The sequence below is a fragment of the Pristis pectinata genome, chromosome 25 (genome assembly GCF_009764475.1).
Source record: "Pristis pectinata isolate sPriPec2 chromosome 25, sPriPec2.1.pri, whole genome shotgun sequence".
In the NCBI taxonomy this organism is placed as follows: domain Eukaryota; kingdom Metazoa; phylum Chordata; class Chondrichthyes; order Rhinopristiformes; family Pristidae; genus Pristis; species Pristis pectinata.
In genome coordinates, this window is record NC_067429.1 from 28,790,198 (window position 1) to 28,817,852 (window position 27,655).

Sequence of the window (27,655 nt, forward strand, 5' to 3'; positions counted from 1 at the left end):
CGCAACTTCCTAACCCATGTGTCTTTGGAATGTGGGAGGAAACCGGAGCACCCGGAGGAAACCCACGCAAACACGTACAAACTCCTTACAGACAGTGGCCGGAATTGAAGCCGGGTCCCTAGCACTGTAATAGCGTTATGTTAACTGCTATATTACCGTGCCTGCCCTGGTAAAACAATAAACGATAAGGTAAAACAATAACAGAATGCAGAGTAAAGTGTCACAGCTACAGGGAAAGTGCAGACAGACAATAAGGTCAGGATGGACAAGTTGAGCCGAAAGAGCCTATTTCTGTGCTGTATGAACTATGATTCTATGATCCCTATCAGGCTTTTTGTAGTTCACACACACGAGACAGCAGATGCTGGAATCTGGAGCAACAAACAATCTGCTGGAGGAACTCAGCGGGTCGGGCAGTGTTTGTTGGTGGGGGGGGGGGGGGGGGTGCCGGGGGAGTAAGGAATTGTTGGTGTTTCGGGTTGAAACCCTGCATTAGGTCCTGGTGCATGATTTCAACCTGAAACGTCGACAATTCCTTGCCCCACTCCCCCCCCCCCCCCCCCCCCGCCCCCCTACAGATGCTGCTTGACCCGCTGAGTTCCTCCAGCAGATTGTTTGGTGCTTTTTGTAGTTTCCCTTCTCATAGCTTTACTGTGTCAGCTTCGCAGAATGACAAAGGGCTACAGCACGGATGGAGCCATTCATCCCAATAGTCCATGCTAGCTCAGTGCAGGAGCAGTCCAGCGAGACCTGCTCTCCCATCATCTCTCCATTGCACCAAACTCAAACATATGTTGCAGTTGAAGCTGTGTCCACAGCCTTCCTGCAAACCCTCCACAACTCCAGTTGCTTTTTTACTAATCACATTCATCTTTCATCTTCTAGTTTTTGATCTTCTACCAGTGGCAACAGTCTCTCTGTCTACTCTTGGAACCTTAGAACTCCTGGTTGATAAAGAGCAATGTGTCGTTATTGTCTACTAGCCCCCTCCATGTCATGGCTTTTAAAGTAAAAATCCAAGTACTTTTTCATGTGATGAGATCTCTGCCTCCATCATCCTTTCAGGCAGTGAGGTTGACACCCCCACTATCATCTGCTGGAAGTTTTTCTGCAATGTCCTTCTACTTTTAACAATTGCTTTGCCTTATGGTTTTTGAGCCTTCTACTGAGGGCAATAGGGCCTTCCTAGTAACCATAAACACCTCCACTGCCTCTGAAAGTAGAAAGCAACCCCAGTGCATCCAACCTTTCCTCATCGCTCGCCTTGCCCTGGCACCATCCTTGGAACTTTCCAATGGAATCAAATCTTCACTTAATCTGCTGACTGGCCTGCAGTTCTCCAGCTGTGCTCCGTTTGTGTCTTGTGTAGTTTGAGCAGAACCTCCCTGATGTTATATTCTGTGGCATGGCTGATAAACGAAATCACCCCTTGTACTTTCTTAACCACCTCTTTAATCTGTGTTGCTTTATTTCAGGATCTGTGGACATAATTTCCAAGGTCCTTCTGTTGCTCTACACCACTCAGCATCCTCCCAGTTATTGTATCTTCTCTGGTCTTGTTGCACCTCTCCAGTACGTTAGCTTCTCTGGATTAAATTCCATTTGCCACTTTTCTGACCAACTGACCAGACTACCTGTACCTTCCTACAATCTGAAGCTTTCCTTCTCATTGTTAACCATGCCAACCTACCAATTCTTTTATACCCACTATATTTAAGTCTAAATTATTAATTAGAAAGAAAGGGGCAGAGTACTGAGCTCTGGAGTCCCAGCAGTAACAACCTTTCCGTCTCAAAACTCCCAACAGCCTTTACCCCTGCAGGAAGTGAAGGGTACAAAAACAGCTCACTGCAGGAAGTGGTTTTTGTTCCCATTTGTCCCTCTGACCCCAAGGAGTTTAACTTTTCTGACCAGCCTGCCATGTGTGACCTTGTCAAAAACCTTGCTAAAATCCACGCAGATCACATCAAATGCATCTCTGCTGTTTCTAGACCTTTCATGATTTGAAGTACCTCTTGATCTTCTCTAGTCCCCCTGAGGGCACGTACCACCAGACTTAAGGACAGCTTCTACCCCACTGTGATAAGACTATTGAACGGTTCTCTTATACGATGAGATGGACTCCGACCTCACGATTTACCTTGTTGTGACCTTGCACCTTATTGCACTGCACTTTCTCTGTAGCTGTGACACTTTACTCTGTACTGTTATTGTTTTTACCTGTACTACCTCAATGCACTCTGTACTAACTCAATGTAACTGCACTGTGTAATGAATTGCCCTGTACGATCGGTTTGCAAGACAAGTCTTTCACTGTACCTCAGTACAAGTGACAATAATAAACCAATACCAATACCAAGTAACTGCAGCTTCTGCAGTCTTTCTGCAGAGCTGAAGTCCCTCACCGCTACCATCATTCTGCACCCTCTCCGGGGCCTTGACATCTTTTGAAAAGTTTGGGGCCAGGAGCTGGACACAATACTCCAACCAAACTATTGTTTCATAAAAAAAAGTCGACCACAATTTTATTCTTCTTCTTCTGTGTTCCCCTATAAAATTCAGTGCCAAGATCCTGTATGTTTTCTTGCCCTGTCACAGTCAACTGGATAGATTGATGTGCCCCCAGAGTGGCATTTTTTGAATTGCAATACAAAATAATGGATGCCTCTTCTCTCTTCCTGTTGATCTGTCTTACTGGATTCTCACGTGTTATCTACTGGACATCTGTCATAAGGACTTTTTCTTGGTTTACTTTACTCTTGACCTCTTTGGCCATCCAAGGACCTCTGCCTTTAATTGTCCTATCTTTCTCCCTTGAGGGAATGTACCTTGGCTGTATCTGAATCATCTCCTCAAAGGCTGACCATTGCTCAATTTTTGTTGTTCTTTATATCCTAGTCATTAGAATCTAGCTAACTTTTGCATGCTTTCTCTTTTAGTTTCATGTTGTTGTTTACCTCTTTAGTTGGAGACACGCGGGACTTCAGATGCTGGAAATCTGGAGCAACGCACACAAACTGCTGGAGATACTCAGCAGGTCAGGCAGCATCCGTGGAGGGAAATGAACAGTCGACGTTTCAGGCCAAGACCCTTCATCCTGATGCTGCGTGACCTGCTGAGTTCCTCCACCATTTTGTGTGTGCTGCTACCTCTTTAGTTGACTGTGGCTGTCTCTTTCATGTGACGTAGAACTCTTGCACCTTTTGGATTCTAGATTGATTCAGTATCAAGCTCTATTAAACTTTAAATATTGAACTTTTTTTGAAAACCTGCCATTCTTCTTTTGTCATTTTCCTAGTTTTCTAAGGACCATGGAAATAAAAAAAAACTGCAGATGCTGGAAACTTAAAATAAAAACAGAAAATTCTGGAAACACTCAGTAGCATAGGCAGCATCCATGGAGAGAAATAGTCAACGTTTCGGGTCTTCACACTCAAATCTAGAATTTTGGTTATTTCATCTTTTTCTGTTTCAAATACAATATTGAACCTGATCATTTAATAATCAATACGAGATAAATGTTCAAGGCAATTAACTAAGGCTAGTGCAGTGCTTATTATTAACTGTCAAACATGTGATTACAGAAAACATGGCAAAGAAAGTTGTGACCTTGCTGAAACAACTTGGATATGAAAATAATAAAATTCAATCAAACCTACAGTGTCCTTGCTTCATGGATGGCTAATCTCTCTATGTTTATGTACTCTGCTTCAAGAAGCCATTACTGAGCCCTGATGAAGGGTCACGACCCACAATGTCAACTGTTTATTTCCCTCCATAGATGCTGCCTGACCTGCTGAGTTCCTCCAGCATTTTGTGTGTGTTGTTCCAGATTCCAGTGTCCACAGAATCTCTTGTGAAGCTATTACTTGGTTTGGCCTTTCTTCAAACCTGGTTCTGAACCTTGTGCATCAGCACGCTACTGTGGGGTGGGGTCTCAGATTTAGAACCCGCTGTATGGTGCCTCGCGTGAGAATGCTAACACTTGTGTCGATAATGGGTTTATCAAGCAGGAGGACGTGTAACTGTATTGCATGCTGATCATTGTCAGCACAGACATTCACACAACACCCTATACTTTCAATGATGTACAGGTTCTCCCTGGGTTGCAAACACCCGACTTATGGACCTCTCATGCGAGCATTTGGATGGGGATAGACTTGCTGGCTGCTGCGTGGCTGCAGGCATCTTCTGCCGGGCGGGACCACTCAGGGGCTAGGTGGAGTCGAGCAGAGCTGGGAGCACTGAGCAGACTTGCTCACTCACTGTCAGTGGGGCCGGCTCCCTTCCTGTTATAGAGTGGCCGGCTTGTCTTTCAGTTGTCTTGCCCTGTGTTCGTGTTGACAACCACCCCCTGTGCAAAGAAATACTTTCTACCTGGTGCCAGCCCCGAACCTGCCCCTCTGACCTTCTGTCACGCCATCCCGTTCCTGCCCAAAGAAAACCTGGAAGTCCTTGACTAGTCATTGAATGGTCAGAGTCTGCGAGGTGCCCGTCTTTCTCATACCCTGTTGCACTCTTCCCCTCCTCCCTCTTGTCTCCTCACTTCTATCCTTCCCCCTCCACACTCCCTTCACTCTGTTTACTCACTCCCTTGCCCCAGTGTCCCCTTCGGCTGCCTCGCCCAACCCTCTCTCCATGTTCCCTTGGGTTGTGTGCAGACTCCGGAGAGAACAGGGATGCGATGGCTGGTTTAACATTTCAGCGGATACATTCCTGTTCACCTTTATACCTGTTCACACCGAGTCCCAGCATGAGTTAGCTGCCTGTCCCACAAAGCTTTTGGCACTCGCTGTCTTCAAAACGGATAAAAAATATGCCTTTCCAGCCACATCACTGTGTATCAGTGCGACCGCAACATCCTGTGTAATATCCGGAACTAATGCATCTTTTGGATCTCATCTGTGTGAGTTGAGTGACAACTGGCCAATTGCTCCACCGTGTATTTCTCCCAAGAATTTCAATGGAAGTAAACTCTGGAGGAGATGCAGGTGATAATGACCTCTTTTACACTGCCACCTGTAGTCTGAGACCAAGGCTGTGAGCATGTGGTGCGTACACTTGCCTGAAGCTGGCATACTAGTTTGAAATGAAACGTTTATGAAGAACGTTATCTCCACCGGTGATGGGATGAGTGGGATATTTTGCAGTGATCACACCCACAGGGCAGGTGGTCAGCCTGGGTGAAATAGTGTCAGCTCAGTGTATGTGTCACCCTAACCTCGGCTTGGAGTATGTCTGCAACACCTGACATCTGCCTGACAGGCCTTCTGGGCTAATCCAACAGAGCGCTCTTGGATTATCTAGTCACTGACATTTCACAGACGTTGCTGGACCCAGGAGCAGCCACAACTGGAATGCAGCTGTACAATTTCTCCCTTGAAACCTGAATGCTGTACACTTCACGTTATATGTTTCCTAATGTTGTTTGGGCCATCGTTGTGGCTGAATTCATAGCAGGCTACGTGGAACTGAGTACTGCAAATCAGAAAGATCCATCTTTGACGTCTGGCTGCTATTGAGCGTGTTAATTGTGTCTGACAGTGTTGCACGCAGTTACTATCCACGTTGGCAAGTGGAAGACTGTGTTTGTAGTGTGAGCCTGCTCCAGTACTTCTCTCTCTTGCACGCATTTAATGTGATAAAAGGATCGGGAGGAAATATTTTCTCTCTGAAGTCCAGAACTAGGTCAAATAAACATGAATTTAGAGCCATTTTGGAATAATGTAGGCAAGTATTTTATCCCCCACGTGGTATAGTGGAAAACTGGAACTGCGAACATTTTAAATTGAGGCCAGTAGTGTTTTAGGTGAGGGTTCCAAGCATCATGGAATAAAGCTGGTTAAGTGTTATTGAGGTACAGATTAGGAGGAACTTCCTAATAGAGGAGCATCCCTATCCTTGACCATGGTGGAACCCAGCACAGAGATGCCAAAGACTAAAGCATCTACGACCAGGTGCCAGTGGATGATCCATCTTGTCATTTTCTGGTGATCTCCATCATCAGAGCAGTCAGTCGACACACACTTGATCCATGTGTTATAAAGTAATAGGTGAGAGCATTGAATGCAGCAAAGGTTGAGGGACTAGATAACATCCCATCTGTAGTACTGAAAGCCTGAACTCCACAGCCAACAGCACTTCTAGCCAAGCTTTCTGACTACAGTTATAATGCTGGCATCTACACTTGACACTCGTCATGCACATCATTTAACTGGTCATTTATCTCACTCTGAAATCTCGCTGTGTTCAAAGGTGTTCTGTTCTCCCACAAAGCATCCATTCCAGTTGAGGAACTTTGCCACAACACACACAAAATGCTGAAGGAACTCAGCAGGTCAGGCAGCATCTATGGAGGGAAACAAACAGTCGATGTTTCGGGTCGAGACCCTTCATCAGGACTGGAAAGGAAGAGGGCAGAAGCCGGAATAAAAAGGGGGGGTGTGGGACACAAGCTGGCAGGTGATGGGGGGGAGGGGGGTGAAAGGTTATGATGTGAGAAGCTGAGAGGTGATGGGTGGAAGAGGCAAAGGGCTGAAGGAGGAGGAATCTGGTCAGAGAGGACTGTTTACATCCCTCCATGGATGCTGCCTGACCTGCTGAGTTTCTCCAGCATTTTCTGTATGTTGCTCCAGATTCCAGCATCTGCAGAATCTTTCGTGTCTCCGAGGTATTTTGCCCATTTTTAAGAGATGGTCAGGATGCATGTGCGTAAAGTCTGGCTCGTTACCTTACAGGACCTACTCTAATGGTAGACGTGCTCAATTGTTTAGCCCAGAATTTATCTGACCAGTTCAAAGAACGTCATAGCTTATGAAGCTCAACTTTGCTATTGCAAGTACATCAATAATAACAGGTAGATAATAAATTGGAAATGGGACTCTTGTTGTTTCCACTCCTGTTCAGAAGTGGTTAGTGGCATGGGTCGGTGCTTGCTCACACACCAATTCTCTTGTACCCTGGACCTAATGCCCACGCTTGCTCTGTGAACCTAAGCTCAGTTCATTTCACCGTGAGAGAGAGACATTACATTCGTTATGTGTTCATCATTGGTTGTGGCCAACAAGGCTGGCCAGGGTTTGAACCCAACACTGTGACTGTGTTCTGTATAACTAATTCAGTCATCATCAAGAGGAACTCAAAATGCAGTTTGTAACCACATATTGTGTCAGGTTTAAACCTCTCCGTTGGAAATAGAGTTCGTCCTGGTAGCCTGACAGCCAATAATTATCCGTTGGTGTAAAGAAATTTAATTGTCTCTAAAAATAAATCTGCTCATCACTGTCTTGTTGTTTGTGGATCTTACTGCATGTAAATTGATGGTTGCATTCCTATTTCGTGGAAGTAACTGTGCTTCTAAAGTGCTCCACTGGTTGTAAAGTCTGATGTTTTGTGATCATGGAAGCCCTGGAATGATGCAAGTGTTTTGCCTTTAGCTGGATCTCTTTAGGTTTTTTGTCTCTTTGAGCGACGCTCCCCAGTACCTGTTCTTCTGCTGCATCTTTTCCGGTTTCTGTGTGAGTGTGTTCAGGCAGCTCTCTGATTTCCCTCTCTCCCTCCTTGTGTAACAAAAACACAAATGTGGGCACGGGGCAGACTCTCGTGTGATGTGGCAAGACTTCAGTGAAGTTCACCATCATGAAAAGCAAAAACTTGCAGATGCTGGGAAATCTGACCTACAAACTGGAGATACACAGCAGGTCAGGCAGCATCTGTGGAGAAAGAAACGGAGTTAGAGCTTCAGAGCAGTGACCTCTTTGACAATGTTGATTCTGTTTCTCTCTCCACAGATACTGCTGAACTCTTAAGAATTTTCAGCATTTTCTATATTTTCATTGTTGTGAAGCCCCTCCAAATCAACCAATAAGAAGGCTTGCCCACTTTATTACAGGCAAATACAATACAGCTTTTTTCCCTAATTTTCACCTGCTCCCCTTCTGAAGGCACCATGCAAGTTCAGTGACTGTTCCTTCACCTCGGATGGGGTCCCAAACACTTCTCTCTGGTGAAGTGGTGATTTATGTATACTACTTCTAGGCTTGGCAGGCCAAACCCAGACTGGTGGTTGGTCTGCTGGACAGCTCTGTTGAGTCCACAAGGCTGCTCAGAGCTTTTGGTGCTCTGCCCCTGTCTGATCTCAGCCCTCTGCATCCTGCGCCGTTACACTGACACTGAATGGTAGCTTCACCCTCCAGAGTACACCTTAACCCTCCAGGCTCAACACTGAAGGCCATTCTCTCAGATTATAACCAACAACATTTGAGGAGTGTCTAGAGAAGGACTTGAATCACCAAGGTATAGAAGGCTATGGAGCAAGTGCTGGTAAATGGGATTGGTATAGATGGGTATTTGATGGTCAGTGTGGACATGGTAGGATGTTCTGTGCTGTAAGATTACATGACCACTGTTTTTCCAACATCAGCTATTGATACAAATTAGGCTAGTGCCATTCACATCTCAGACCCAACTTCTGTTCACGTCCACTCTCTTTCCTCCCCACCCCCAGCTCGTTACTATCCATTGCTCTACCAGCCCTTTATCGGTTTGTTTCCCACCATCGACATGTCACGCACCTTCCCTTTCTTCCACCCCACCTGCCCTCCTCCTGCACTTGCATAAATCCTGTTGCAACCCTGGCATTGTCCACTCTGAGGACTTAACAGACTTCTCTCTGCTTTGATCTCCAGTGATCCTACTTCCCTGCTAAACATGTCCTTGGTATCTGGACTTTGCACTGATTTGTTTGCTCCCTCTTCTCTCCAGAGATTCACGAATGGAGGGAGAATCTTTGTTTAAAACATTTTTCACTCATCACAGCCAGGTTGACCAAAATGTTTTCCCTTGACAGCTATGTAGCAAGGTTGGCAGGTTAACATGAGACGAAGGTGCTCAGTGACAAGGCTGGGGGAGGCTGAAATCCTGCCACGTGGGTGTATGTAGAATGGGGATTAAAAAGGTGGCCAACTAGGAGAATAAAGTATTAAATCTCGTTTTGTACAGTGAGTTGATTGATCTTGTTGTGTTAAGGGGGGAGTGATCGTAATATAAAGCTATACATTGAGTTTGAAAGTGATGTACTGTAGTTCAGTCCAAAGCTAGGTTAGTAAATCTAAACAAAGGAAACCATGAAGGTAAGAGGGGAGAGCTGGCTGCAGTTGACGGGAAAATGCATTGAAAGGTGTGACGTTGACTAGCATTGAAGGAAATACTGCACGACTTCCGGTAAAAGTATATTCCTTTGAGACACAAAAACCCAAAGGGAAAAGTGGGCCATCCATGCTGAAAGGAGAAACTAAAGGGAGTGTTAATCCCAAAGAGGGGGCTGATAACATTGCCAGAAGTATCAGGAGGCCTGAGAATTGTGAGCATTTTAAAACTCGGCAAAGGGAGAACCAAGAAATTAGTAAAGAAAGGCATAGACTATGAGAGTAAACTGGGAGCAAACATCAAAGTGGATTCTGTGGTATGTAAAAAGGAAAAGAAAGGGCAAACGTGGACCCCTTAAAGACTGCGACAGAAGTTGTAATGGGGAATAAAGAGATGGGAAAATTAAATAGCTACTTTGTGAGTGTTTTCATTGGAAGAAAACACAAAAAAAAAACGTCTGCCAGAAGTTCCAGAGGACAAAAGGTGGAGCAAGAATGCGGAAATAACTAATAGTGGGAAAAGGGTTCTAGGGAACTTGGTGAGAGTAAAAGCCAGTAAATCCCAAATCCACCCAATCCCCAGTCTTGGAAGGAGAGGTGGCTTTCGAGGTAGTGACCTCTATAGATTCTGGAATTGTTCCTGTGGATTGGAGGGTAGCAAATGTTGACCCCACTGTTGGAAAGAGGAAATGGGGAACTACTGGTGGAGAAGGTGCTGGAGTCTGTAGTGAAGGATGTAATAACAAAATAGCTTGAAAAGAATAACAGGATTGAACAGAATCAGCATAGCTTTATGAAAGGAAAATCACGTTTGACTGATCTACTGGAGTTCTTTAATGACTAGTAAAGTAGAAAAGGGAGAACAAATGGATGTGGTTTGTTTAGATTTTCAGGTGGCTTTTGATGAAGCCCCACACAAGGTTGGCCTATAAGATTAGAGCACATGGATTGGACTGAATATACAGACGTGAATTGAGAATTGGTTAATGGACAGTGAGCAAGGAGTAGGAATAGCGGTGCCTTTCTCACAGGTTGTGACTAGTTGGGGTACTGTAGGATTCAGTACTTGGCCCCCAGCTATTCGCAAGGTATGTCAATAATTTGGCTAAGAGAATCAAATTTCATATTTCCAATTTGTTACAAAACAAGGTGAGGTTGTGAGTTGGGTGAGTGAGATATTGGATAGTGCTGATGTTCAAAGGAATCAAGTTGTCCTTGTACACAAGTCACAGAAAGCCAACGTGCAGGGATTAGGCAGGCAATTGGTATGTTGGACTTCAGTAAGAGAGGATTTAAGTACCTATGTCTTATTGTGATTATATGGGACCTTGGAGTATTGAGTATTAGGACCTCTTGCCCAAAAAAGGATCTACTTGCCTTAGTGAGAGTGCAGCGAAGATTCACTAGATTGGTTCCAGGATTGGCCAGAGAGCTGAATGAGGAGAGGTTGAGTAGACCAGGGCTGTATTCTCAAGAATTTAGAGGAATGAGAAGAGATAGCATTGAAACTTGTATAATTCCTAGAGGGCTCCACTGGTTAGATGCAGGGCAGATGGTTCTCCTGGCTGAGGAATCTGAAAGCAGGTCTTGATCTTGGATTGAGGCCTTTTAGGATTGAGATGAAGGTGATGAATGTTTGGAATTCTCTGCCCTGAAGGCCTGTGGAGGCTCAGTCATTGAATTCATTCAGAACAGATTTCTGGATTTTTAGAGAATCAAGTGATCTGCAGACAAGGGAAGGAAATGGTGCTGAAGTAGAAGATAGATTTGATCTTGTTGAATGGTGGAGCCAGCTCGAAGCTCCAATTTCATACATTCTTATTCCTTCTGCAACATTCGTTTCCCCTTTTCCATTTTCTCCTCCCTCTTAACTGACGTGAGTTGGAGTTTGTTTGACCTCCCCTTGTGGGACTATGAATTACATGAGGAATGGCTTGAGATGTTTTCAGTCATTCTCCAGCTTGGCAGTGGGCACCACCTCCCCCGCCTCTGGCACGGTTGGGGGGAGTGAGCGCGCTGCCTCGGTGAGGTTACTTGGTCTGATCAGCACAAATTGTAACTAAGCAGAAGTAAAAGGAAAATGAAGACGTTGCTTTGGAACCTCGCCATGTGTGTCTGGCGCAGTTCCACTCCCCTTTTGGATTTGGACCACAGGAGACCAGCTCCAAGTGGAGTAAAAGAAGCCAAATCATTCAGATGTTGGAAGTCTGAAGTAAAATGCTGGAAGCATTTGAGGCTGGGCCACATCTGTAGGGAAGGAAATGAAGTTAACATTTCAGGTTTATGTGCTTTCTGGAAAATGCTCCAGGTAGAAGCTTCAACGCAAGTATTGAGGCCTGGAAGTGGGGCAAGAACATGGAAGAAAAATAGGAAGTCTGTGATGAGATGAGGGATAGAAAATAATGAACTGACAGAAATGAAGACAGTATGAGGCTAACGTAAGTGCTATTGGCAAAACTGAAAGCTAGATCAAGGGAAGGTGTAAATGTTTACAGAAGGGTAACAGAAGCAAGGCAGGGAAGCTTCCTACAGCCCGGGAATGTGGTATCTGTGTGGCTTTTCCTGTTTCTTTTAGCTTTTCCAGAACCTGCACCTTGTAGGAAAATAAACTGTGAATGTTGTAAGTGTGACATTAATCTACCCATGGCAAGACGGGGATTAATCAAAAATAGTCGGCATGATTTTGTTCAGGGGAGATCCTGTCTGACCAATTTGACTGAATTTTTCAAAAAAGGTAAAAAATGAATCGATGAGGGCAGAGTGGTTGGTGTAGTTTATATGGACTTCAGTAAGGCCTTTGAAAAGGTCCCAAATGAGAGACTGGTCCGAAATGTTAGAGCCCAGGGGATCCATATCAAGTTGGCAAATTGGACCTGATTGATAACAGGAGGCAGAGGGTGATGGTGGGACAATATCTCGGTGATTAGAAGCCCATGATCAGCGGTGTACCACAGGGATCAGTGCTGGGACCTTTGCTGTTGGTTATATGGATAAACAATTTGGATATGAATGCAGGCAGTATCATTATTAAATTTGCCGGTGGCATGAAAATTGGTGGTGGTGCTGATGGCGTGGAGGATAATTGTAGTCTACAGCATGATATCGATGGTTTCCAAAGATGGGCAGAGCAATGGCAGACAGAACTTAATCCTGATAAGTTCACGGTGGTGCACTTTGGGAGGACTAATAAGGTTAAGGCATAAACAATGAATTGTAAGGTCATAGGAGTACTGAGGATCAGAGAGACCTTGATGTACAATTCCAAGGATCCCTGAAGATGGCAGCACAGGTAGATAGGGTGGTGAAGAAGGCATATTGGAAATTTGGCTTCGTTAGCCAGAGTACAGAATATAAGAGCAGGGAGGTTATTGTAGAACTTTATAAAACATTGGTTACACAACAGCTGAGTACTGTGTATAATTCTGGTTGCCATACTATACGGAGGAGGTGATTGCACTGGAGATGGTGAAGAGGAGATTTACTGGGACGTTGCCTGGGATGGAGTATTTCATTTATGAAGAGAAGCAGGATAGGCTGGGTTTGTTTCCTCGGGACACTGACCTAGACCCAACCATCTTCAGCTGCTTCATCAATGACTCTTCCTTTGTCACAAGGTCAGAAGTGGGGATGTTTGCTGATGGTTGCACAACGTTCAGTTCCATTCACAACTGACAAGAACACAAGAAAATAGGAGCTGGAGTAGACCCCCTGACCCCTCAGGCCTGATTTGCCATTCAATACGACCAAATGAAGCAGCCCATACCCTCGTGCAGCAAGACCCAGATAACAGTCAGGCAATGATTGTCTCCAGCAAGAGAGGATCTAACCACCCACCCTTGACATTCGGTGCTGTTACCAAATCCTGCAACATCAATATCATGAAGGGGACATCACTGACAAGAAACATAACTGGGACAGCCACATGATTACTGTGGCTACAAGGACAATGTCAGAAGCTGGGTATCCTGCGGTGAGTGATTGACCTCCTGACACACCAAAGCCTTTCCACCATCCACAAGGCACAAATCAGGAATATGATAGAATTCCCTCCACTTGCCTGGATGCAAGTGCCAGCAACTGTCAAGGAAGTCGACACTATCCAAGGAAAAAGCACCCACTCGACTGGCACCTCATCCACTGCACTAAATGTTCATTCTCTCCAGCACTAGTGCAGAGTGGCTGAAGTGTGCACCATCCACAAAATGCACTGCAGTTACTCACCGAAGCTACTCTTACCCCTGTAAACACAGAACCTCTACCGACAAGGATGACAAGGGCAGCAGGTGCCTAGGAATACCACTACCTCCAGATTACCTTCTTAGTCACTCACCAACTTGACTTGGAATTGTATTGCCAGTCCTTCATCGTCACCGGATCTACATTCTGGAATTCCCCAACGGTACTGTGGGAGGAACTTCATTGGAAGGATTGCAGGAGTTCAAGAAGGCTGCTCACCAGCACCTTTGCGAGGACATTCAAGGATGCGTAATAAATGCTGGCCTTGGCTCCTCAAAATCTATATTTTAAAAAAAGGAGGAATTGAATACAAAAGTTGGGGGGTTTTGTATAAATTACAAAGGGTATTGGTGAGACCTTGTCCATACTCGTTCTTCAAAGTACTGAGCTTTCATTTTATGCAGCAAACTCTGACAAATAATGACCAAATCTTCTGGTTTGTCTTGTGATATTGGTTGAGGGCAAGAGAGAGAACTCCACTGTTGAATTGCTGTGATATTTGTGTCCAACTGAGCAGACAGAAATACCACCAGGTTAGCCTTGGAGGAGTGCATTGGAGTAGAGTATGAAATACTGTGTTGGAGAGGACTTTGCAGATTTTTTTCTTTTACATTTTTCATGGGAGTTTAAAATTGTTGTCAGCAAAGGCCAAGTGATACCTTGTTCTTCACACTGTCAGTATGCAAAGAATGAAAGTCTCAGCTGTTTGGAACCCGTAATAAATCAGCTACCAGTTCCATGAAATAAAAACAGAGTTCTCGAAACATTCGGCAGGTCAGGCAGCATTTGCAGAGAGAAAAACAAAATTGATGTTTCAGACCAAAGACCTTTCAACAGAACAGGCAAAGGGAGAAAATAGGTGTGCTTTAAATTGCAGAGAGGGGAAGAGGTGGATAGAACAGAGAATGTCTGTAGTGGTGCGGAGACAGAGGTTGTCCCGGTGACGCAATTGCTTTTGGTGCAGTCTAGGACCGGGAAATGATGCTCATTAACCATAGATGATCTGTCTGGAGGAGTGTAAAAAGAGGAAGATGACTGGGGGCAGGTGAGAGGGAAAACCAGTGCTGGAAATGCAAAATAAAAGAGAATGCTGAAAGTACCCAGCAGCTCAGGTGGCATCTGTGGAGAGAGAACCTGAGTTGGTGTAACGGGTGGATGATCTTGCATCAGAACTGACCAGGAAAGGCTGCTTATCTGAGGTGGTTGAATTCAACATCAAGTGCCGAAGCCTGCAGTGTACCCAGGTGAAAGGTGAGATGCTGATACATGAGCTTGTTGGGTATTGATGGAACAATGTAGGAGGCTGAAGACAAAAAGCTCAGAGTGAGAATGGATGGATACTGAAAAATGATGGGTGACTGGAAGCTTGGGGTCGCCCTTGCAGACTGAATGGAGGTGTTCTGCAAAACAATCAATCACTTCTGATTCTCTGAAGCTGATGTGGTCACATTTCGAGAACAGACAAGAGCCAGAGAAATCGAGACACAGTAAATAGTGTCTGCGGCTGGTGTAAAGCTCTTCAGCTCGAGAATAGTGAATCTTTGAAATCTCTACCTATTAAGGCTGCAGAGGCTCCACCCCTGAGAATATTCAAGTCTGAGACTGATCGATTTTTCGATATTGAGGGAGTCAAGAGAGCAGGAGTTAGTGCAGGAAGGTGACAGAGATCAAAGATCAGTTGTAATCTTGAATGACAGGACAGGGATGAGTGGCTGACTACCTGATTCATGTGGTACAAGCTTCAAGTTTAACAAAGAAATTGCATCACCAGAATCTGCCTTAAATTTTGGGATGTACAACTGTACATTCCCAACTGGACAGTTGTACAATGTGAGTGTTGCCCAGACTTGTCTCAATTTGTTTGCTTTTTTTTTAAAATGACTGGGAACTTGCATCTCCAAGGTATTTGGAACACCTGGCTGAGAGCATTGGAATCTGGCCATTCCCAGTTGGATGTGGCTCACGTCACCTTCTGTTAGCGCCTCTGTGGTGAGGATAGTGATGATCCTTCCAACAGAGCTGCTCTTGCTTCCGTCAGTACGTTCCAACAATGTACTCAACAGCAGTGCCTGCAATCCATTGCCACCCACCAAGGGGTATAGAGCAAGGAAATGCGGGGAGTAATCAGTTGGCCAGGTAGGGAAGAGGGAAGCCGTTAATGTTTCAGGTGGATGCTCCTTCATCAGAACCCTCCTCACAGGCATTTCCTTTGGTTTAATGTTTATAGTTCCCCGCATTTCAGCTTCATGAATTCAGCTGTTGTAAGCAAGATAAAGTAAGATCTTTATTAGTCACAAGTACATCGAAACACACAGTGAGATGCATCTTTGCATAGTGTTCTGGGGGCAGCCTGCAAGTGTCGCCACGCTTCTGGCGCCAACATAGCATGCCCACGACCTCCTAACCCATACGTCTTTGGAATGTGGGAGGAAACTGGAGCACCTGGAGGAAACCCACGCAGACACGGGGAGAACGTACAAACTCCTTACAGACAGCGACAGGAATTGAACCCGGGTCTCTGGCGCTGTAATAGCGTTACACTAACCGCTACACTACCGTGCCTGCCAGGTAGCATTATAGGGACATTATGGATCTGATATCACCTCCTAGAACCCTCTGATCTTTGCACCCATCTACCCTGGATCTCCTGATCATCCGTGAATTTAATTCCAACACAAATGATGCGTGCACCTTCAGTTGCTATACTTAAATTCTGAGATTCCTTGTCAATGTACTGTGCCCTCTTTCCGCCTTTAAAGTCACTCCCTAAAACCTAAATTCTCACCTGGTCTAACATCTTGTGTGGCGCCCTGTCAAATTTAGTTAACTCTCCTCTGAAGCACCTCAGGATGTTTAGTTTTGGTAATGATGCTGTATAAATCCATGTTGTTGTGTTGTCTGGTGTATTATTTAACAGGAAGGGAACCATTGCTGCTCCCAGCCGACTGGTTCGCCGGTGTTCTATCGCGGTGTTCCACTGGGTTAGACGAATGTGGCAGAACCATGCTCATCCTCTAGTCACCTAGGAGATTTCTGAGTGGAAGAGTGTCTGCTTGAGTACGAAAATTGTGTTGTTAGCCAAGGTTTTGCATTTCCCCAGTCCCTCTGGTTTGTCCACAAGTGCTCTGCAGACAAAATGGCAGTCGGCAGAGGGAGGATCCACCACCCATGTGGGGACCTGTCTGTTTCACTGTTACACCTGAACCAAGAAGTGCTCTGATTGAGATTGGAAGAGGATCAGTGTTAGATCAGGTTTCTTATTCTGCGCAGTCGCGAAAGGAGGAGTCAAAGGAACTTGCATGTTTTCCAGCTTTTATGAACTCAAAATGTCCCAAGTAACTTTACAGGCAGCAGAGTGCTTTTGAAGTATAATTGCTGATAAAGTGTGAGGATTGTAGCATCCACTTCTGCATAACGAGGTTTGGTAAAGTTTACATTGTGGTTAGCTTAAGGATGAATACAGCTGTGATATCAGTAGATCTCCTGAACTTCGCCATGGAGCTATGGGATTGTTTGTATCTACACGACATAAGGCAGATCCTCTGTTGCAGATCCTTGTCTGAACGACAGCGCTTCCGATAGTACAGCCCTTCCATGGTGTTGCCTGACTCTGAAACACGCGTGCCATCCACTCAGCTCTGTTCGGCTTCATTTCCTGCTCTGCATCCTCTGCAGGTGTCCAGCAGGTCTGAAGGGCAGCATGCTCATCTCTATTGGCCAGTACCCCTCAACAAAATGGAAACCACGCTGTACACTGGTGCCTGGGTCAGACTTGTTTCAGACCAGTGTAGTGTGGAGTGTCTGTAATGTTGGTTCAACGTGGATCTTTGCTGGAGATTGTTGGGTCCTCTCTGTTCGTCTTGGTACGGGAAGCAAGTAATGCCAGCATTTATCTTCCATTCCTTGTTCAATAGAGTGATCACCTTTAGAGGGTAGATACAAGGTACCTGTGGGATTTGAGTCCTTTCTAGGCCATGTTGGACTAGGCTGGCTGGTTTCTTTTCCAACTTGAATGGGGTTTAGCTTTTAACAATTATTGGACAGTGTGCTGACGTTTACTGATATCCACTCTTCATTTCCAGGTTTTATTACTGAGTTCATATTTTAGAACTGTCACGGTGGCATTTGAACACATAAACTTTGGATTGTTAATTTAGATGGTCGGAGTTCACTTTCCACAAGAACATTAGACTTAGAAGCAGGAGGAGACATCTCATCCCCTCATGCCCACTCCACTCTTTAATAAGATCATTTTACCTCAGCACCATTTTCCTGTACTCACCCCATATCCCTGGATTCCCTGAATATCTGAAAATCTGCTTGGAGGTTTAAGCCAGACAGATTTTCACTAATGACTAATCGGGATCTTAACATACTCCAGTGGTTCAAGAAGGTAACTCAACATCACTATTACCCCTGGGGCAATTACAGATGGGCAGTAAATCCAGGTCTTGAAAACGATGCCCACGTCCTCTAAATGGATATGTAAAAAAAATAATTTCTTGCATTAAAGTGTCCACTGTTCAAACTTCTTAATGTGGAATCTTAAGCTTTCTGTGTGGAAAACTGTGCAGCTGGAGTCGGGTTTCACGTGTAGATTTACAAACTGTAAAAGCCTTATTTTAGATCAGCTGAGTTTGCTTTTTTATTTTTTGGCAAGGTGAACTTTGGGGTCCGCTAGTTCTATTTTGGTCGAAAGGCCCTTGCATTACAGTGTGGAATGTTGTAGCTTTGCCATCTGTTCCAGTGGAGACCCAAGTTTATGTGTCTCAAACAATATTTTGATTCTCCTGAGGCAGATACTCTCGTAAGTCAGTTTAAAGAAAGGACTGAGTAGGGTGGTGAAACAGAACTGAACATGTTGTCCACTGCTGCTGTTATGTAATAGATCTGGCATAGTTCAAAGCTCAATGAACTTATTTCACAACTGCATCTTAAGTAATTCTAAATGGGTTCCAGTTGACAGCGAGGGTGCAGCAAATAAACTGCTGGAGGAACTCAGCGGGTCAGGCAGCATCTGTGGAGGGAAATAGACGGTTGAAGTTTTGGGTCGAGACCCTTCATCTGGACTGAAAGATAGAGGAAGATAGGCAGTATAAAGAGGTGCGGGAAGGCAAGGAGCAAGAGCTGGCGAGTGGTAGGTGGGTCCAGGTGAGGAGGGGTGATAGGCAGGTGGAGGGGAGAATGAAATAGCGACAGGGGCTGGGAGTTGCCAGGTGGAGGCAACAAAGGGCTGAAGATGATGGAATCTGATCGGAGGGGAAGGTGGAGCCTGGAGTAAAGTGAGGGAGGTGGGGAGGGCAGATGGGAACTGTGGTGGGGGGGGGGGGGGGATGGTGAAAGGACCCAATGGGAGGTGTGTGTGGGTGGTGGGCAGATGGGGAGGGTGGAGGAGGGGAAAGAAACGGAGATGGAGGGCTCGGTGGGTGTAGGTGGAACTGGGTCGATCAGGGGGAGAAGGGTGCAGCTCCATACCGTCCTTGATGTTTCTTAAATGTTATCGCAGGTATTTGCGGCTCCTATGATGCATTGGTCCCAAGACCATAAGACATGGGAGCAGAATTAGGCCATTTGGCCCTTCGAGTCTGCTCCACTGTTCCATCATGGCTGATTTATTTTTCCCTCTCAACCCCATTCTCCTGCCTTCTCCCCGTAACCTTTGACGCCCTCACTAATCAAGCACCTATCAACCTGCACTTTAAATATACCCAATGACTTGGCCTCCACAGTCGTCTGTGGCAATGAATTCCGCAGATTCACCACCCTCTGGCTAAAGAAATTCCTCCTCATCTCTGTTCTAAAGGGACGTCCTATTCTGAGGCTGTGCCCTCTGGTCCTAGACTCTCCCACTACTGGAGTACTTACCTACCGGAGGCTGAAGTACTTTTGTTCATCCTGACTGTACTTGGCCCCCTAACCCAAGTGACAAGATGATACCAAATGGCATGAGAGATGTGGCCCCAACGTTTACAGGACAGGGTTTCCAAGCAGAGCAGTTATAGCCATGGGGTGTCCAAATTCTAGATTTGCTGCTGTTCTGCACAGAGGTTGCAAAGGTTATACAGCAGGGAAACAGGCCATTCGGCCCACTGAGTGCACACTGACTATCAACCACCCATTAGCACTCATCCCATTTGATTCTCCGTACATTCCCATCTTCTCTCCTAGATTCTACCACTCGCCTGCTGACTGCAGACAACTTCCAATGGTCAATTAACCTACTGACCAGCATAGAGTTAGAAAACATTAGAACTGATCTCAAGGTATTGAAGCTTATTTACAATGCAGGACCGTATCCCGGAGTCATCCTGTACAGTAAGAATGTCCAGAAACCCCTGGAAGTGGAAATGTGTTGTTCTGTCAATTGAAAAGAAACCTGGAGTGCTTGAGAGCTGGGAAAAGGTACCACTGTAAACTGACTTCAAACCAACATGACCACTGGTTTTATTGAACAATGAAGTATAGTGCTAAGGCACAAGAAATTCTGTGGATGCTGAAATCTGGAACAATACACAAAAAGTGCTGGAGGAACTCAGTAGGTCAGGCAGCGTCCATGGGGGGGGGGGAAATGAACCATTGATGTTTTGGGCTGAGAGCCTTCATCAGGACTGGAAGGGAAGAGGGCAGAAGCCAGAATAAGAAGGTGGAGGGAGGGGGAAGAGCACACGCAGGCAGGTCAGCAGAGATCATGGAAGGGGAACAGTGAGAGAGGGTCTCACAGAACTCCCTTCAAAGAGAGGAAGAAAACTTCTTCAGGGTAGACATCCCTGGAACAGACTTCGCTTCGATGCTGCTTAATGTATTTTGTATTATTCGTGGAGACACTTCCCTCTGTTATCCTGGATAATCGAGATTCAACTGTAGTTTATAATTTTAAAAAAAATTGACCTCCTGGGAGTGAGTGGATGATCGCTCCCATTTTCGGATCAGTCGTTACAGGAAGCGGGTAGCTTCAAGGGGGCTGGGTTCAGGTTTATGCATTTTTTCACTTTAGTATCCTGTCTAACCTGACCACACTATAGATGGCGTTTAAAATGACCCTCTGTATGCACCATACTTATATTATGAAGTGTCCCATGCAGTTCAGCAGTAGGACCGGCCCTGTGAACCAGAAGGTTGTGGCTTTGTGTTCCAGTTCAAGAGTAAAACCTGGACCGATTACTCTGGTGCACGACTGAGGGAATGCCCCACTGTCAGAAGTACCAACTTTCTGACATAACATTAAAAACAATGACCCATCAGGCTCCCCAGAGGATGTGAAAGATCCCTTGGCAGGACCTTGAAAAAGAAAAGGAGTTCTTCTCAGTGTCCTGACCAACTTTTATCTCAATCAAAATCACTAAATTAACTCATTGTTGTTCCTGGGACCTTGCAGTACCCAGAGGTTTTTATCAGGAGGAATTTCTTTAGGATGTTCTGGGGTATTGTAAGGTGTTAAGTAAACACATTTTGTTGTCCATCTGCCCTGCAGAGCTGAAGTATTTGTGGTTTGAAATAAAAACAGAAAATGCTGGAAACACTCAGTGGGTCAGGCAGCATCTGTGGGGAGACACACAGAGTTAATGTTTCAGGTCATGAGAACACAAGAAGATAATTGGTGCCATCTTCAGAATCAGCAGTTTGCTATGTTCTCCCACTTACTTGTACACCAGCGACATCTGAATGCAGTGTTTGGCTGCCTGTTATCCTTTCCTTGAGCCTCCAGCCCTCTGCCATTTGCTTGCCCCTCACTCACCCCTCACTTGCCTGCCCCTCGTTGCTGTTTGCAAATGACACTTCCAGCTCTTCAACTGCCACCGCTCCAGATGCACATGCATCTGGGTTATCCAATCAGCCATAACCGGTGAGACTGCCAGTAATGGGAAGGGTAAGGTAAATAGCTGCACCATAGCCAACAGCTTGGGAAGGGAGAAACAGCAGCAGTGTTGTATGTGGGCTGCCTGCTTTGTTTTGTTAGGGCAGGCACGGTAGTGTAGCAGTTAACGTAATGCTATTACAGCACCAGCAACCCGGGTTCAATTCCGACTGCTGTCTGTAAGGAGTTTGTACGTTCTCCCTGTGTCTGCATGGGTTTCCTCCCACATTCCAAAGACATACGGGTTAGGAAGTTGTGGGCATGCCAAAGATGCATCTCGCCGTGTGTTTCGATGTATATGTGACTAATTAAAGTTATCTTTCATTCATTCATTTCTTGGGACTTGGGCATGGCTGACAGTTATTGGCCATCCATAATACCACTTGAGAAGGTGGTGGTGAGCTGCCTCCTTGAAACGCTGTGGTGGGAAGGTGCCCCCACAGAACTGTTTTGGGCCCAGTGACAGTGAAGGACTGGTGGGTTCTGGTTCAAGAGGCACTGACTCCCTTACCGGGGAAAGTGGGAGCTGTGCCATTGCGATGGTGTACATCTGAACCACGCTGGATCAGGGTTCTAGCAAACCCCATACCTTGAAGTACAGAGGATTTTAAACCAAACAGCGCAGACAAGGCATCAAAGTGGGAATGATGTGGAAAATCAAAGAGCAGATGCAAGACTAGAGATTAATATGGGAAGAGTTAAAGATATTGACAGGAAGGGATAGAGAGAATCAATCAATAGATAAGGCTGGAGGTAACAAAAATAATAAAAGGACAAAGCTGAAGGTCCTGTATCTGAAGGTGCATAGTGTTCAAAAGAAAACAGTTGAACTGAGAGCACAAATAGAAAAATGTGATCTAATAGTTATTGCAGAGACATTGGCTGCATGTCAGCATAGACTGGGAGCTGAATGTTGAAGGCTACGTGGCATTGAGGAAGGACAGGAAGCTGGCGAGAGGTGGAGGAGTGGCTCTGTAATTAATGGTGGTCTCAGCACAATGGAGGAGGGTGATCTGAGCTCAGGAAACCAGGATGTAGCAGCAGCTGAGATGGGGATAGGAAATAGCAAAGGCAAGAAATCATTTGCGGAAATTGTTTGCGAATCCCTCCTAACAGTAACCACATGGTAGGACAGAGTCTGAGGGAAGAAATACTGGGAGGTTGTCAAGGTCTGGGAAAATATGGGCAAAGGAAGCTTGGATGAATTTCTTGAGTGTGTTTGGAATTTTCTTAAAACAGTATGTTTCTGATCCAATCAGGGAGCCAGACTGTACCAGGCCTGGTATAGTGTGACAAGATAGGCGGAATTAATGATCTCAAAATGAAGGCACCCCAAAGTGATGATCATAATCTGATTGAATTTTACATTCGGTTTGAAGGGGAGAAACAAAAGTCCATTCCAGCATTTTAAACTTAACTCAAGGCGTGGTGAGGACATAAAACAGAGTAGCTACACTGTCCCAGGGAGCTGGGTGAAATGCAGTGCAGATATTTAAGGGTATGTTTTGGAATATGCAGAAAAGAGGCATTCCAATGGAAAGAAAAAATTCCAAGGAGAGAATCCACCATCTGTGGTTAACTACGAAAGTTAAAGATAGCATCAAACGAAGAAAAAGCAGATAGTTGCGCAATGGAGTGATCGGAGACGGGAAGGGGTGGGTCACAGGTCAGAAGGTTGGACAGAATATGTATATTTAAAAAAAAGCAAAGAATGATTAATAAGGAAGCAAAATATGTAAGGTTGGGATAAAGCTGGCCACAAATGTAGAAACAGATGGTAAGAATTTCTATAAATGCTTTAAGATGAAAAGAATGAATGGAGTGAGTGTTGGTCTTGTAGTAAATGGATCTGGAGAATTAGTAATGGAAAATGAAGAAATGGCAGATGAATTAACAGGGTATTTTGCATCATGATAAAGGATAGAAGTAACATGGCAGAAATAGCTGCAAATCGGGAATTGAGGGGGGAGAGGAAGTTACAATCACCAGAGAAGTGGTACTGAGCAAATTGTTCGAACTGTGGGCTGATGAGTCTCTGGCTTCTGGTAGGCTTCATCCCTGGATTTTAGAGGAAATGCCCAGTGAGAAAGTTGATGCATTGGTTTTAATTTTCCAGAATTCTCTAGATTCATGGAAGGTTCCATTAGATTGGGAGATAAAATGAATATAACCTCCTTAATCTGGCAAAATCAACATAGTTTTGCAAAATGGAATGACGTTTGATCAAATTATTGGCGTTCTTGGGAGAAGGAACGTGCTGTGGATAATTGGAAAACAGTGGGTGGATCTTGAGATGGCATATCACAAAGTGCCACATCAGAGGCTTTTGATGAAAATAAAAGCTCATGATGCAGGAGGTAACTTTTCGGTGCGGGTAGAAGGCTGATGGGCAAAAGAAAATAGTAGATGTTGAATGTGTCCATTTCCAGTTGGCAAATGTAATGGGTGGTGTACCACAGGGATTTATGCAGGGGCCTCAACCTTTTACAGTTCATATAAATGACCTGGAGGAAGACATGGAGAATATCAGTGCTAAATTTGCTGATGACACTTTGATAGGAAAATAAGAGGACATAACCCATCTATATCCACTTGCAGCCTTGTTAAGTCAGTGGGCAAAAATGTGGCAAATGGAGCACAATGAGGGATCATATAAACGTGTTCATTTCGGTAGGAAAAGTAAAAAAAAACAGCATATAATCTAAGTGCTGAGAGAATGCAGAGGTCTGAAATGCAGAGGGATCTGCTGCCAAGGTGGTGATTTGCAAAAGGTTTTTATGCAGGTAGAGCAAGCAAATAGGAAAGCTAACAGAATGTTATAATGACATATTTATAATATAATTTATAATACATGTATACTCACTGGTTTCCAATTGGGTGTATTTGTATTATACATATTATAGATGTGTCATTATAACATTCTGTTAGTTTTTCTATTTATTTGCTCTACCTGCTTGACAGGGTGAATGTGAGAAGTTGTTTTCCTCTGGTGAGAGAATTTAGAAATGGGTGTCGCTGTTTAAAAATAAGGCAGAGATATTTGTTTCCCTTGGAGGGTAATGAGTCTATGGAACTCTGCTTCCACCTTTTGAGAAAGAGAATCTTTCAATATTTTTAAAGCAGATGAGCAAGTGGCTATTGCAGGTAGGTGGGAATGAAGAGTTACAATCAGATCAGCCATGATCCTATTAAATAACAGACCCAGGCACAAGGTGGTACTCCTGCTCCTTATTCCTATGTATTGGCGCCGGAAGCGTGGCAACACTTGCGGGCTGTCCCCAGAACACTCTACGCAAAATGATGCATTTCACTGTGTTTTTCGATGTACATGTGACTAATAAATCTTATCTTGTGTATTTCCAAGTTGGAATGCTGGCAGCTCAAGAGGGAACCTGCAGGGAGTGGTGTTTCCATGCACCTGGTTCTCTTTGTCCTTGGAGGTAAGAGCTGGAAGGATTGGGAGGTTGTGTCAGCAGCCTGGGTGAGTAACTACAGTGCATTTTGTAGACGGTGCACACTGCAGCCACTGTAGTGGAGGGAATAAATGTTTAGGATGGTGGATTGAGTACTGAATAGGTAGTTGCTTTGTCTTGGATGGTGTCAAATCTCATGAGTGTTGTTGGAACTGCAGTTTTTCAGGCAAGTGGCAGATACTCCGTCATATTCCTGACTTGTGCCTTGTAGATGGTGAAGGAAATGAGTTACTGGTCACAGGATACCCAGGCTCTGCCCTGCTCTCACAGCTACAGTATGTGTATGCTAGTCCAGCTGAGTGTTTTGTCAGTGATGCAAATGCCAATGAATGTCAAGGGTTGATGGTTGGAGTTGGTTATTGTCTGGGCATATTGTGGCATAAATTTTACTTGCCTTTTATTTATCTGAAACATTCCCTCTGTTTCAATTATGAGTAACCTTCTCAGTAATACACTTTGCACGGTTGCTGTCCAGTGATGCAGTCGTCCAGTTGAAGAGGTACTTTGAAACTCCTTGCTGCTGCCTGTAGGAGGGATGCCCGGAGTGTGGGCTCACACTGTGAGTAAACGATGAGGTAGCTTGTCGAATGAGTAATCAGCTGAGGCCAACCATGGATCTTCAGCCTGCTTGTCCAAAGCTGGCTGTTTGCGATCCCTTTGTGAGCATTATATCTCTCCGCTGTTGTACTCTGGTCAGTTCAGCCTGCACACTAGTTCCCTGATGTCTGTTCATGAAGGAGGGAAGTCTTAAATGGAACTCAGTTGGTGAAAAGTAGCATAGCAATAATAAATAAGCAACAAGATTTTGGAGTACATGGACACTAATCCTTAAAAGTGGCACTGCAAATTCATAAGGTAGTTAAAAAGCATTAGAATTATTTAGATTTATAAGGAGAGGTATAGAAGGATTGGGCAGCAGAGTGGTGCAGCTAGGAGAACTGCCTTGCAGCTCCAGAGACCCTGACTTCTGGTGCTGTCTGTGGAGTTTGCATGTTCTTCCTGTGACTATGTGGGTTTCCTCTGGGTGCCCCAGTTTGCTCTGATGTCCAAAACCCTGTTGGTTGGTGGGTTAAATGACTGCTGCAAATTCTCCCTAGGTGAGTGCAAGAATCTGTGCGTAGTTGATGGGAATGGGTGAGAACAGAATGTACTTAAGGTAGAATTAGTGTAGATGGGTGTTTGATTGGCGTGGACTCTAGGCTGAAGGGCCGGTTTCTGTGTTGTATAGCGATGACTCTATGAGAATGTAGATGTACCTGGAAACCTCACCAGGGAGCCGAGCTTGAGACTGCAGGATCTCGTTGGTTCATGCGAAGTTCCTGCAGCATGTTCACCTTCTGACGCTGAAGCTTTATAAATCCATTATCTGGTCCCCGCAAGATTGGGGGCACTTCTGGGCAACACACCTTGGGGAAGTGGCAGAGATTTACCAGGATGTTTCCAGGAGACAATGTGGAAGGCAGTTCTCTCCCCATTGGAACAAAAATGAGGGAGCGGCCAGATGAGGATCTCAAGAACATTTTTGTTTTAAGGGAAATGTGGGTCAATAACCTGAGGCTAAGGTTCAAAATCATTAGCAAAGGATTGAGGAAGAGATGAGGAGAATCCCTTTCACTGCTGTCAGATACTGAAAGCTGGTTTGAGCAGGTAGCTGATTCCATTAAATAATTTGAGAAGGATCTGGACAGATACTTGAAGATGAGAGACTTGGCTAAAAGTAGTGGAAGTGTGGGACAAAGCACAACTGCCCTTTTTCAGGGCCAGAAGGTAAACAAAGGGCCGAATGGCTTCCTTCAGTGCTGTACGTTTCTGTGATTTTCACAGGGCTTGCTTTTATATGCACTCTTTCACAACCTGAAGCTACGAGAGACGTGCAGTCTCCCTGGCCTCTCGGTGAGGTCCACCTCGGCTCCATTCTCCTGCCTTGTGCCCATACCTCTAGATTTTATTACTGTCCAATAACCCATGGAATATACTCTGCTCAGCATCCATAGCCGTTCGGGGGTAGAGGATTCCAAAGAGTTGCAGCCCTCCACGAAGAAGTGTCTTCTCCTCTCAGTCGTAAACAATGCACTCTGTATTCTGAGACAGGCACCTTGCTCTAGATGCTCCAGTCATGTGCAAGAACGTCGACTCTGTTGAGCTTTCCAAAAATTGTAAAAATCAAAACAGAAACTGCCGCAAATATTCAGTGGGTCAGGCAGCATCGGCGGAGAGAGAAACCGAGTCAACACTTCAGGCTGATGACCTGTCAGACAAGAAGTCATTGACTCGAGATATGAATTCTCTTTCAGTGCCTGACTCCCAACTATTTTTAGATATTCTGTTCTCTGTTTTTGTTTTACATCTCTAGCATTTGCAATTTTTTGCTGCTTAATTTCCAAAACCTTTCTCTGTTGTAATAAGCTTTTGATATCCCAGCCACTGAAGCACTCTTGAACTGCAGCTGCTGTGGCAACAGTCTGTTCTGAACCTTTACTGGTGGGTCTGCCTGTCATCAGCAAGGTTACTTCAAGATTTATGTTAACACATAAACTGCAATGTAATTAGATCTAATAGCCTCCAGAAACAAACACAAGATATTTTAGCATGAGAGATTTGGGAAAGAAATGTTAAGTTGTCCTTAACTTTCTCTTCCATTCACTCTCTCTCGCTCCCTCTCTGCTGTTAGCCCGGACATGTATTGAAGAAAGCTTCAGACAGGCTTCCTGAACCACGCGCGGGTGATTGCAGAAACTCTGAGAACTTTGGCCTTGTGGACATGTTTGAAGAACCTTTGTAGCTTTAAGTCAAACATATCTGCCACTGTGTGGGTTGATTTGAACATGTGCCCACGCTGTGCTGTATCGAAATCTCGTCCTACTTTGGCCTGCTTTTCTTTATTAAAACAAGTCGTGTCCTGTTCTACAGTGCTTTTGCATTGCTGCAGGTCTGTTGTGGAAGCA

At 44.9% G+C, this 27,655-nt stretch overlaps 1 protein-coding gene across 2 annotated transcripts in view; it reads left to right on the forward strand.

Moving 5' to 3' along the window:
• mrc2 (mannose receptor, C type 2) overlaps positions 1 to 27,655 on the forward strand; it is a 197,902-nt gene that overhangs the window by 9,922 nt on the left and 160,325 nt on the right. Inside the window, exon 2 of one of the 2 annotated variants that reach the window (XM_052038770.1) lies at positions 24,602 to 24,677. The exons of the other annotated variant lie outside the window; for it this stretch is intronic. Within the exon in view, the coding sequence (XP_051894730.1) occupies positions 24,650 to 24,677 (28 nt within the window). The 5' untranslated portion in view covers positions 24,602 to 24,649. The remainder of the gene's footprint in view (positions 1 to 24,601; positions 24,678 to 27,655) is intronic. 2 annotated transcript variants of the gene reach the window in all.